The sequence below is a fragment of the Pinus tabuliformis genome, chromosome 3_2 (genome assembly GCF_031772625.1).
Source record: "Pinus tabuliformis cultivar Carrire ecotype Pingquan chromosome 3_2, CPIR1, whole genome shotgun sequence".
Lineage (NCBI taxonomy): Eukaryota > Viridiplantae > Streptophyta > Pinopsida > Pinales > Pinaceae > Pinus > Pinus tabuliformis.
Window position 1 is genome coordinate 680818459 of NC_142302.1, and position 12483 is coordinate 680830941.

At 37.9% G+C, this 12483-nt stretch overlaps 1 protein-coding gene across 1 annotated transcript; it reads left to right on the forward strand.

Annotated features, from left to right (window-relative positions):
- The first annotated feature begins 1584 nt into the window (after window positions 1–1584).
- On the forward strand, window positions 1585–2163 carry LOC149182477 (uncharacterized). Its single transcript, XM_089414570.1, has one exon. The coding sequence runs from the start codon at window positions 1585–1587 to the stop codon at window positions 2161–2163; it is 579 nt and encodes a 192-aa protein (XP_089270696.1).
- The last annotated feature ends 10320 nt before the right edge of the window (window positions 2164–12483 follow it).

Genomic DNA, 12483 nt, shown 5'->3' on the forward strand with positions numbered 1-12483 from the left:
CTCATTGGGGGAGCTTCAAGCCTAATGGCAAAAATATTCAAGAAAGTCTTGGATGCCTTCCTAGCTGCCTCTGGAGGGATGCTGAACAACAAAAAATGCAAGATCTATACCTGGAATGTCCCTGAACAAATAAGGCAAAGAATCTCTCTGATCCTGGACATTCCAATGCAGAGGAACTGGAGTTATTCCTCTTATCTTGGTCTGCCTTTAGCCAAAGAAACAGTTAAGGCTGAGATATCGGCCAAACACATAGAAAAGATGAGAGGTCTCCTTCAAAGTTGGGGAGTTTCTTGGCTAAATCTGGCTGGTAGATCGACCCTTATAAAGTTCGTTCTCTTTGCTCTCCCCATCTACCAATATGCGGTCACTTTGGCTCTCGCCAGCACACATATGCACATGGAATTATTAATGAGAAGTTTCCTCTGGCAGGGGGGAAAGCAAGAATCCAAGAAATTTAGCCTTTTCAAATGGGAACAAGTCATCCTTCCCTATGACAAAGGTGGGCTCGCCATCAAAATTCTGAGCTTCTCCAACAGGGCTATGGGATTTAAACTAATTTGGAAAATCCTCACCGGCAAAGGCTCTTGGTGGGTGGAAGTATTAAAGAGGAAATATCTGAATGGACCAAATTTTAATCTTCTTTCCGAAACAATAGCTGAAAGATCTTGCACCCCTGTTTGGAAGCTAATTAAAAAAGTCCTTCCTCAGTTCAGAGAGAACATTTCCAAAGTTCCTGGAAGCTGCCAGGAGGTCAATATCTAGACTGATAGAATCATGGGCACCAGACCAGGAATCCACAACCAAAATCTCAGGCCTCTGCACATCTGGATGGAAGCTAAAAACTTAACCTCCTTGTATGACATTTCAACTTGGGACCTGAACACATGGCAGGGTTGGAAGGACCTGCAAATTCCCAATGAGCTCAGAGAACTATGGCATAATCTCAAGGTCTCCCTCACAGGCGCAGCACCCACCAACAGAGGGGCTGAAGACAGGTATATATGGGACCCAAGCGGTGGGAAATTCACTGTCAGAGATGGTTACAAATTCCTCCAGGCATCCACTTCGACAGCCAAATGGAACCTCTTCACAACTGTCTGGAAATCAGAATGCATCCCAAAGGTCAAACATTTCAATTGGACCCTCCTCAAAGGAAAGGTGCTTACCGCTGAAAATCTAAGGAAAAGAGGGATCTTGGGGCCATCAATATGCTGCTTTTGCCGCGCTGAGGAGGAGAGCAGCCATCATCTATTCTTCCACTGCCCCCTCGCTCAAAGTTGTTGGACTCAGATTGTCAGCCCAATGAAAATTGAAGAGACTTTTGATCAGCTATCCTCCCTTCAAAAAAACTGGGCAAAATGTTATCCCTATCCTAAGAAAGGTAAAAACAATATCACCCGTATGTGGAAATGCATCCCGGCTACCCTTAGTTGGCAAATCTGGTTAGCTAGGAATAACTGTATTTTTAATGACAAGAAGCCCAACCTTGTCCGCATACTGGAAAAAACAACAGCGCTCATATCTGAAACAATAAGTGAAAACTTGGTAGCTCCTCCAGACCAATCAAGCTGGCACAAAGAAGAGATGGAATGGTATAACAAATTCAGCATCAATCATAGCAACAATCAACTAGCACACCCCAAAGCTAGCACGAGAAGAATACACTGGAAGCTCAGAGGAACAAGGGAAGAAGTAAGTCAATGGATCCTAGACCAGAATCGCCCTACTTTGCATTACGACGGGGCCTCCAAAAATAACTCGGGGGAAGCTGGAGCAGGGGGTATCATAAAGGACAGCCATGGCAAAACTCTGGTAAGCTACGAATGGGGTTTGGGCCAAATGTCCAATAACCTGGCTGAAGCTTACAGCCTCTACCTAGGTACCCTCATTCTGAACCGGCTGAGAATCAGGAATCCAATAATAGTGGGAGACTCGGCCATCGTCATTGCAGCCATGGTGGCGGGAACAGAATTTAAAAAAGAGGCTCTTAATAATGTAAAGCTCAGGATTGAGGATAATGTCAAAGAAATGGGAGACACGACTTTCAAACATGTTCTAAGAGACAACAACACTGAAGCGGACCATTACGCTACTAAGGCAACCAACAGACAGATCGGCCAAGTCAAAGAAAATGATCTCATATATGAAAATCTCGTCCCGTAGTTGGCTTAGTTGCCTGTCAAAATCTCCGACCAGTTATTCCAGCACCCATTCGACCTCCTGTCTTATCATTCCCCACCCTCATTCTTGTGATCTCTGGCCAAAATCAGTCAAGTCGCACGCTGCTCGCCAGGCATTGAATTTCGATCCTCCCTTCTTCATTCCCACCACTCAACCTTTTTGGTCCGATCACAGGATCTCGATACCCCAGCTCTCTCGTGACTATCCCATGCAGAATATAGGTAGAAGTCTTTTCACGATCTCCTTAGACTGCTGCAAAGATTTTAAGCTGGTGGCTAATCCTAGCCAGATCACTGAGCTTATGTCGCATCCTCGGCCCGCTCACCCTTCCTCTTCGCTATATATATTCACCTACCCTCCTCTCTACGAGCGCATCAGAAACTCGTCCCTTTCTTCGCAGGAGAGTAATGGTTCTATTCCAGGCATTCAGCTCAGGAAGTTCGGCATCAAGAGAGGCCGCTATCCGTTCAGATCGGTTGTGAGATCGTTCTCAAAAGCTCCCGGGGAAGTCAGCAATCTCCAAGACCGGAATATCGCCTTCAGTTCGGCTGCTCCTCTCCTCCTTGACAGTTTGGTAAATCTCTGTGCCTGGTTCCCCATTTTAACTGTGTTTTCCTCCCTGCTCTGTTTCTTCTTCGTGGCATTTTCCCTCTATCGCGCAGGTCTCTTTCCCCTTCACCCCAGCTCCTTTTCCCTGTTCCCGCTCTACATCCATATAAGTTCCCTAGAAATGGCAGAGATCCCGGAAAACAGAGAGCATATTGAGGCTCAAGAAAATCATGAGTTGCCCGAGAATCCTCTGGACAGAGTGCTTGGAAACGGCAACTACACGTTGTGTAAAGCTCATTGCTTTATGATTGCAAGGTTTTTCAAACATTTCAACGAGCTCAAAGAGGACTTTCAGGCAGATAGAAGATCAAAGAGAAAGAAACTGGAAAAACACAAGGCAGAGATAGAAAGCCTAAAGGAAAAATGCAAACACATAGAGGAGGCAATCGCCCACATCAAAGCCATCACTCAAAGTATGCAAGTTGAGACTTCAACCAGAGCAAGCGTCAAGAAAGAACCCCAGATTGATGACTCTGTCAATCAGCTCTAGTAATCTAACTAATGACTAGCAAATTTTGTCTTCTCACAGGTCTGTTTGTAAGGCTATATAGCCATTTTCTTTTCCAATCTACACTACTCAAGTTTGTCTATAAGAAGTCAGGGTCTGCAAACCCATTTTGGACTTCTCTTTATCTACTTCCATCCACTTATGTAACTGGATTTGGCTCCAAGCAGTTTTATAATATATAAGTACCCGATCATGTTAAAAAAAAAAAAATAGTAACAATATGGGCACTACATGGGTACATCAATATAATAAGTGGGTTATACTAATAACAATAAGGGGTTACACTAGTAGTATAGGGGCCTAACACGTTGACAAAGGCTTCACACCGAACCAGGATGAACATGGTAGGAAAAATATGATATATGATTCAAATTCTAAAGATCTTATTATCAGTGGTCTTATTGAATCTATTTATCTTAAGGTATTGAGTTGCAAAATTTTTAAAAGGTATGGGGCAAGCTTGAAAATATATATGCAGGTGACTCGAAGGTGAAAGAAGCAAAACTTAAAATTTTCAAGGCAAAATTTGAGCAACTCAAAATGATGGAAGATGAAGATATTGTTGCATACTTTCAGTGTGTTGATGAAACAACAAATACATTGGAAGGTTTGGGAGAACCTGTTGAAACAAAAATTGTTGTCTGAAAGATTATCAGAACCATGCCAACAATATTTAACCCTAATTTATTTGTATTGGAAGATAGATCTAATTTGACCAATCTTAGCATAGATGAATTACATGGAATTCTTATGACATATGAAATGAGGGTTGAAGAAGAGGATGGCACATCTCACTTATAAATAGCATTTTCCCCATCCAAGAAGAATAGTAAGAACAAGCAGACTCCGAAAGAAAAAACTTGCAATTGTAAGGATGAGGAAAAGGAGGAAGATGAAGAAGAATTCTCAAATAAATAATTTTACTATTTCACGCGGAAAATGAGAACAGGTACGAGAAAATTCAAAGGTAAACTTCCATTAATATGTTTTGATTATGGTGAGGTTGGGCATATTGCAACCAAATGTCCTCACAAAAATGAGGCTGCTATGAAAGGAAAGAAAAGTCCTAGGAAGTTCAACAAGCAAGGCAAGAAGAAATGGTTTAAGAAAAATTTCTTCTCCAAAGAATATAGCTCCACATCCAAAGAAGATAGTGATAAAGAAGAAGAATTCAATGAAAGAGTATTGTTTATGGCCAAGCAAAATAAGCAAGAGGTACCTGATGAAGAAAGGGATGAAGAAGAAGAAATGACCGAGGTTGAATTTCAAAACGAAGTGACCAAGGTTTTCAAGGAGCTCAAGGCCAAGAATAAGCACGTTAACACTCTTGAAGATGAATTAAAGACAGAAAGGGAATAGCTCCTGAATCTTAAAATCAAGGTTTAAGAATACAAACCAATTGAAGAATCGCTCAGGAAAGAATTAAAGGAAAGCAACAAGGAAACAGAAGCATTGGAAGTTGAAATCGTTTCATTAATGGAAAAAAATCTTCAAAACTATGCCAATTGTTCAAAGGCTTTGGACAAACTCATCAGCAACCAACGATCATGCAATGACAAGACTGGTCTTGGTTACAAAGAAAATTTTGAAAAGGAGTCAAGTCCTTTTATGACAACTAAAGAAGATGGATATGAAAAATCTACAAAGCAGGTAGATCTCCCAGCTAGATCAAGAGATCAAGACTCGCAGGAAGAACCTTGGAAGACAATTCCTCGAAGAAGAGTTCCTGCCAGGTATCAACCTATCTTTTATGGTCATTGTTATTCATGTGGAAGGTTTGGACATAGAGCCGCAGAATGTCGCATGTATGTTTGCAATAAATATAATTCCAGGAGATATCTTAGAAATGGATATTCCATAACTTAGCATAATATCAATATATTTGATCATTTGAGAGATGATGTCAAATGTTACAAATGTAACAATTTTGGACACCTGGCCAAATATTGCAGACTTGGAAGTTCTTCAAAGGAATTCTCAAAAAATTAGAATGAACAAGTATGGAAACGCAAGACTGAAAGGTGTGCTCTTGCTCTTAGGGCTCAAATAAATAGAAATGTATGGTATGTTGACAATGGTTTCTCAACACATATGATTGGAGATAGAAATAAGTTCATATCCTTGAAAGAAAAGAAGGATGGAACACTATCTTTTGGAAATAATAGGTCTTCAAATGTCATAGGAGAAGGTACGGTCACTCTTGGAAGCAAGGATGCATTAGCAAAGGATGTGTTGCTAGTTGAAAATATGAATCAAAATTTTCTCAGAGTTGGAGAGATGTGAGATCAAGGACATGCGATGTTATTCAACTCAAAGAAATGTGATATCAGGAAAGGCAAGTTTGGTAAAATTGTGGCTAGAACAAGTAGAGCTCCAAATGACATATATATTTTTTATGAGACACCTAAAGGGTGTTTCTTGGAAAAATAAGATGAGAGATGGTTATGGCACAAATGAATGGTACATATAAATTTCGACAATTTGGTCAAGATCAACAAAAGGGAAGTAGCTAGAGAAATGCTGAAAATATCAAAACCTACCAATACGATATGTGAATATTGTCGGCACGGAAAATAGACAAAAGTTGAGTTCAAGACAAAGGAACATTTTGCGTCATGTCCATTGGAATTAATACATACTGATCTATGTGGTCCTATGAGAACAAAAGGTTTAGACGATGAATTATACTTGATGTTAATGATAGATGATTACACCAGAATGACATCTGTTAGTTTCTTGAAGAAAAAGTCTGAGGTATTTGAATGTTTCAAAATATACAAGGAATTGGTCGAAAATGAATCCAATTTGAAGATCAAATATCTAAGGTTAGATAATGGCAGAGAATTCACGTCCAAATAATTTCAACAATACTGTGACGAAAATGGAATAAAAAGGAAATTCTCAGCAGCCAGAACACCACAGTAGAATGGAGTAGCTAAAATAAAAAACAAAACCATACAGTAAATGGCTAGAACCATGTTAAAAGACTCAAAATTAGACGATAAATTCTGGGTTCAAAAAATTGATATTGTTGTATTCATTATAAACAGAGTCTTGCTCATGAACAATTGTAACATGACTCCATACGAACTATGGAAAGGAAGACCGGCTAACGTCAAATACTTCAAAATATTTGGAAGTAAATGCTACATTAAAAGAGAACACCAAAAATTGGGCAAGTTCAATTCCCGTGTTGATGAAGGTATTTTCGTTGGTTATTCACACGAAATAAAGGCTTATAGATGCTATAATCTGAGGTGAAAACAAATAGTTGAAAGTATAAATGTTACTTTTGACAAAGACTATGTTCTAAAGGATAACAATGGGAATGTCTCTTCAAGCAAATATGAGAGGCTTGAGGTAGAATCTGTGAAGGATGAAGAATAAGCTCTAGAACAAGACCAATCAAATAAGGAAACACCAGTCAACCAAGAAGAAATAAGAAATGATCAGCAGGAAGTACAAGAAGTTTCTCCAAAGGTTTCAAAAGAGTCATCCGTCAAATCAGATCATCGCAAATATAAATGAAGGAATTGGAACCAGAATAAGTCGACAACTTCGTTCATCATAGCAAGCCCATCTTTCCCTTTTAGCGGCTTTTGAACCTAGCCATTTTTAGGAAGCTAGTCAAAATGAACACTAGGTAACAGTTATGAATGAAGAACTAGATCAAATTGAGAAGAACGACACTTGGGAATTGTTTCCACGACCAAAGGATAATTTTTTTATTGGAACTAAATGTGTCTTCAGAAACAAATGGAATGAGGATGGACAAGTTACCAGGAATAAAACAAGATTAGTCTGCAAAGGATATGCACAAGTTGAAGGAATCGATTTTGAAGAAACATTTTCTCATGTTGCCAGAATGGAAGCTATCACGATGTTTCTCACTTATGCATGCTTGAGAAAAATCAAGGTCTACCAAATGGATGTTAATTCAACCTTTCTAAATGGTGAATTGGAAGAAGTTTACATTGAACAACCTAAAGGTTTTCTGTTCACTGACAAAGAAAACTACGTTTGTAGATTTAAGAAGGCTCTATATGGTCTCAAGCAAGCTCCTAGGGCTTGGTATGCTCGTCTTGATTGGTATTTACATCAACAAGGATTCAAGAAAGGAAGCGTTGACAAAAAACTCTATGTGAAAGTGGATCAAGATAACGTAACGATTAGCGAGGTATATGTGGATGATATAATCTTTGGAAGCAATGATGACATATTAAGTAAAGACTTTTCCACAAAAATGCAAAGTGAGTTTGAAATGTCTATGCTTGGCGAGCTGACATACTTTTTGGAGCTTCAAATTTCTTAGCAGGATAAAGGAATATTCATATATCAAACCAAGTACATCAAGGAAATGCTCAAAAAAATTCAGATGGAAGATTGCAAGCCAATCCTTACCCCCATGATAACATGTTGTAAGTTAACCTTAGAATATTCATCAAAGGATGTGGACCAAAGGTATAGATCCATGATTGGTAGTCTCCTATATGTGACAGCCTCCCAGCTTGATGTAGTGCAGGCAGTTGGACAAGTAGCAAGATTCCAAGGAGCACCAAAATAATCTCATATTATTGCCGTCAAAAAGAATTCTTCGATATCTTAAGGGCACAACGGAATATGGTCTATGGTATCCCAAAGGAAATGATCCAGTTATCCAAGCTTATATAGATGTAGGTTGGGCAGGAAGTGTTGATGATCTTAAGAGTACTAGTGGAGCAACATTGTATCTAGGTGGTTGTCTTATTTCATGGTTAAATAAAAAGAAATCTTCAATCTCATTATCCATAGGCGAAGCACAATATATCGCGGAAAAAACTTGTTGTACTCAATTTCTCTAGATGAAGCAAACTTTGCAAGATATTCAAGTCAAGTTTGATGAGCCTATTCCCATATTTTATGATAACACCAATGCCATCAGTATCTCCAAAAATCCCATGATGCATTCCAAAATGAAGAACATTCTGATCAAATATCATTTCATTAGAGAGAAGGTCGTTGAATAGAATATCAAGCTTGAATATGTTGGCACAAAGGAACAAATTGCTGACATATTTACCAAACCATTACCTCGTGAATCATTTGAGTATCTTTACCAAAAGCTTGGCATTCTCCCATTTTTTAATTAGACTCTTTCTCTTATCTACTCAAGTAGAAATGGGGAGTGGAGGTGTGTACATGTCTACGAGATGGCTGTTTTTTAGGGGGAGTTACACTTTTCCATTAATGACAAATGGGAAGGGGGAGTACTTGTGTTTCGATCAATGCCACAGGGGAATATTGTTGATCAGTGGTTGGGTGTCAACCCAAGTAGCATCAGGGGATACGCCGATCTTGCATGGGAATTTTGACTTGACAACTCATATTATTTTGTGTCAAATATATTCTCAATGGATTCTACTTGTCAATATGTTTCCGTTGATATATGATATGCCTCCTAGTTCTTCACGGTTTGAGAATTATTTGTGTTTGAAGTTGGAAAACCCCATTAGTGGACTAAAACCCCAAGGGTTGAGACATCACCTTATTCCCCAACGAGTTTCAATATATGACAGAGATTCTCACCGTAATCTCACCATGTATAAGTTGAATATTATGAAAATCTAAAGGCAGTGAACCAATCATTGACTTCACACTCGAGTAGGATCATATGCACTAAGCCAATCATTGGTTTGATTGCAATTAACATCAAATTGATTAAGATTTATTAAGGTTATGTCACTAATAAGAAGCTAACGCATGAAATCTTGAGTGGGTTTAAGGCTTGGTTAGTTTGAGAGACTCATTGAAGCAACTCGCAGACCCTTTCAAAATAGTGACAAGAGCTTAACACCTCAGACATATATCAAGATTGTGACATGAGAGAAATTCACTAATCTTCCATAACATTTCGGCATCAAATCACAGTAAAAAACTCAGCACTATTGGTAGTTTTGAATACAAAGAAAACTTGTGATATATTACAGTTACACATCGGCTAAATTGAAGTCTCGAAAGGTGTTTTAAGTGATTCATCTAACTGCAGTCTAACTCATCTTAACCTATAATAGTAAAGAGGTTCCAAGTGATCCAAATTGCAACAACAAGTATGTTTCTTGCTATAATAATGTTGACTAGGTTAGTCTAGGGCTAATGTCGAGGTCTTGAATTGTGTCTAACTAAAGTTAAATTAGGGCCTGCGATGAAATCTAGGTCTGTGTCTAGAATTTGTTGTAATTTAGATTGTATATAGTCTCAAGGTCATTAGAGTATGTGTTAGAAGTTTGTCATCAATTTTTCAAGCACACTGCAGGTTTTCAAGCAAGGTAACAAAACAACATCACAAGGTAAGATAAGGTAAGCTTGTTCATTGTTTTCTTTTGTGTTGATGTTTACTGACTTGAAGAAGTATTTATTTGGGTTATTATCATTAGTTTTTGTATGGAAAGGGAGATTCGTTTGAGTGTGTTGCAGGGATAGATTATTAGGGAAACATATTTAAAAGACAAACAACCAAACATTGAAAATAATCAAAAGTAGTCCATCATCAAGAAGAGCAACATTATTGGAGGAAAAATTACAGTACCTCAACAACTGCAAGTGATCCAAGATGCAATGTCAATTCAAGTGTCAAGTCTTGCCAAAAGTCAGTGTTGTAAAAGATCATCATTGTAAATTTGTAAAAGATTCATCATTGAATGAGTCATTATTGTAAATGAGTCAATCTGCCTAGAGTTGAAGAGGCATTATTGGGAGGTATAGGAGTCACTATTGGGATGATGTTATGGTTGGGTTGCAGGTCATAGTATGATTGGGTGTTTGGTCAAGTACAAGAAAATTATTGTAAATCAGATTGTATCATGGATCATTGTCCCTGGTATGGGAGTCCACACTCTTGTCTCATTTTTGATCATTTTAGGGTGGCAGGGAGGTGCTATGCAGGTGCATGAAGTCACCTATAGGTTGGAGCCTGTGAACACTTCAAGGTGGTAGGTTGGTCTAGGATGTTGGGGCATCCATTCAGTTGACTACTGAAGAAACTAGGGCATTGGGGCATCCTTCTAGTGGGAGCTGGAGAAGAATGCTTTTTCTAGAATTCTAGGAGGTTGTAACTTTCATTTCAGTTGGGGATGAAGATTAAAGAATTTATTAGAAAAGTGTTTGGTGGTTTTTGAATCGAAGAGGGTTTTCCACCTAAAATTATTGTGCCTATTGTGTTCTATTATTTACTATTTTTACCGCATAAACATAAATAATAATTGAAGGTTAAATAATGTTCTGAAAGATTTAAAAAGTGCTAATTGCTAAGGAATATTGATTCACCCCCCCTTTCAAATTTCCAACAATTGGAATTAGAGCCTGGTTCCTTCAATAACAGTCTAACAATTGGAAGGAGATCATGGAGTATACTAAGAATAGAGTTTATTTGTTTAATGGAAATAACTATGCACTTTGGAGCGAAAGAATGCAGTTTCATTTGCAGACGCAAGGATACGAAGTATGGGAAACCATTGACAAAGGCTTCACACTGACCCAGGATGAACAAGGTAAGAAAAATATGATATATGATGCAAAGGCTAAAGATCTTATTATCAGTTGTCTTATTGAATCTTTTTATCTTAAGGTATTGAGTTGTAAAACTGCTAAAGAGGTATGGGGCAGTATTGAAAATATATATGCATGTGACTCGAAGGTGAAAAAAGCAAAGCTTCAAATTATCAAGGCAAAATTTGAGAAACTCGAAATGAGGGAAGATGAAGATATTGCTGCATACTTTCAGTGTGTTGATGAAACAACAAATACATTGAAAGGTTTGGGAGAACCTGTTGAAACAAAAATTGTTGTCTCAAATATTCTCAGAACCTTGCCAGCAAGATTTAACCCTAAGGTATTTGTCTTGGAAGATAGATCGAATCTGACCAATCTCAACATAGATGAATTGCATGGAATTCCTACGACATATGAAATGAGGATTTAAGAAGAGGATGAAACATCTCACTTAGAAATAACATTTTCCGCATCCAAGAAGATTAGTAAGGACGAGCAGACTTAAAAAGAAAAAACTTGCAATTGTAAGGACGAGGAAAAGGAAGAAGATGAAGAAGAATTCACAGATAAAAAATTTTACTATTTCATGCGGAAAATGAGAAAAGGTACGAGAAAATTCAAAGGTAAATTTCCATTAATATGTTTTGATTGTGGTGAGGTTGGGCATCTTGCAACCAAATGTCCTCACAAAAATTAGGTTGTTACGAAATGAAGGAAAATTCCTAGGAAGTTTAACAAGCAAAGCAAGAAGAAATAGTGTAAGAAAAGTTTCTTCTCCAAAGAATATAGCTCCACATCTAAAGAATATAGTGATAAAGAAGAAGAATTAAATGAAAGAGTATTGTTTATGGCCAAGCACAATAAGCAAGAGGTACCTGACGAAGAAGGAGACGAAGAAGAAGAAATCACTGAGGTTGAATCTCAAAACGAAGTGGTCAAGGTTATCAAAGAGCTCAAGGTCGAGAATAAGCACATTAACACTCTTGAAGATGAATTAAAGATAGAAAAGGAACAAGTCCTAAATCTTAAAATCAAGTTTGAAGAATACAAACGAATTGAAGAATCGCTTAGGAAAGAAATAAGGAAAGAGAAGCATTGGAAGCTGAAATCGTTTCTTTACGAAAGGAAGTAAAAAATGGAAAAAACTCTTCAAAACTATGCCAATAGTTCAAAGACTTTGGATGAACTCATCAACAACCAACAATCATGCAGCGACATGATTGGTCTTGGTTACAAAGAAAATTTCGAAAAGGAGTCAAGTCCTTCTATGACAACTAAAGAAGATGGATATGAAAAATCTACCAAGTAGGTAGATCTCCTAGCTAGATCAATAGATCAAGACTCACAGGAAGAACCTTGGAAGAAAATTCCTCAAAGAAGAGTTCCTCCCAGGTATCAACCTATCTTTTATGGTCATTGTTATTCATGTGGAAGGTTTGGACATAGAGTTGCAGAATGTCGCATGTATGTTTGAAATGAATATAATTCCAGGAGATCTCTCAGAAATTGATATTCCATAACTTAGCAGAATATCAATAGATTTGATCATTTGAGAGATGATGTCAAATGTTACAAATGCAACAAGTTTGGACACCTGGTCAAAGATTGCAGACTTGGAAGTTCTTCAAAGGAATTCTCACAAAATTAGAATGAACAAG

Coding starts and splice junctions, on each gene's coding strand:
- LOC149182477 (XM_089414570.1), top strand. CDS start 1,585: ATGGAATGGTATAACAAATTCAGCATCAATCATAGCAACAATCAACTA.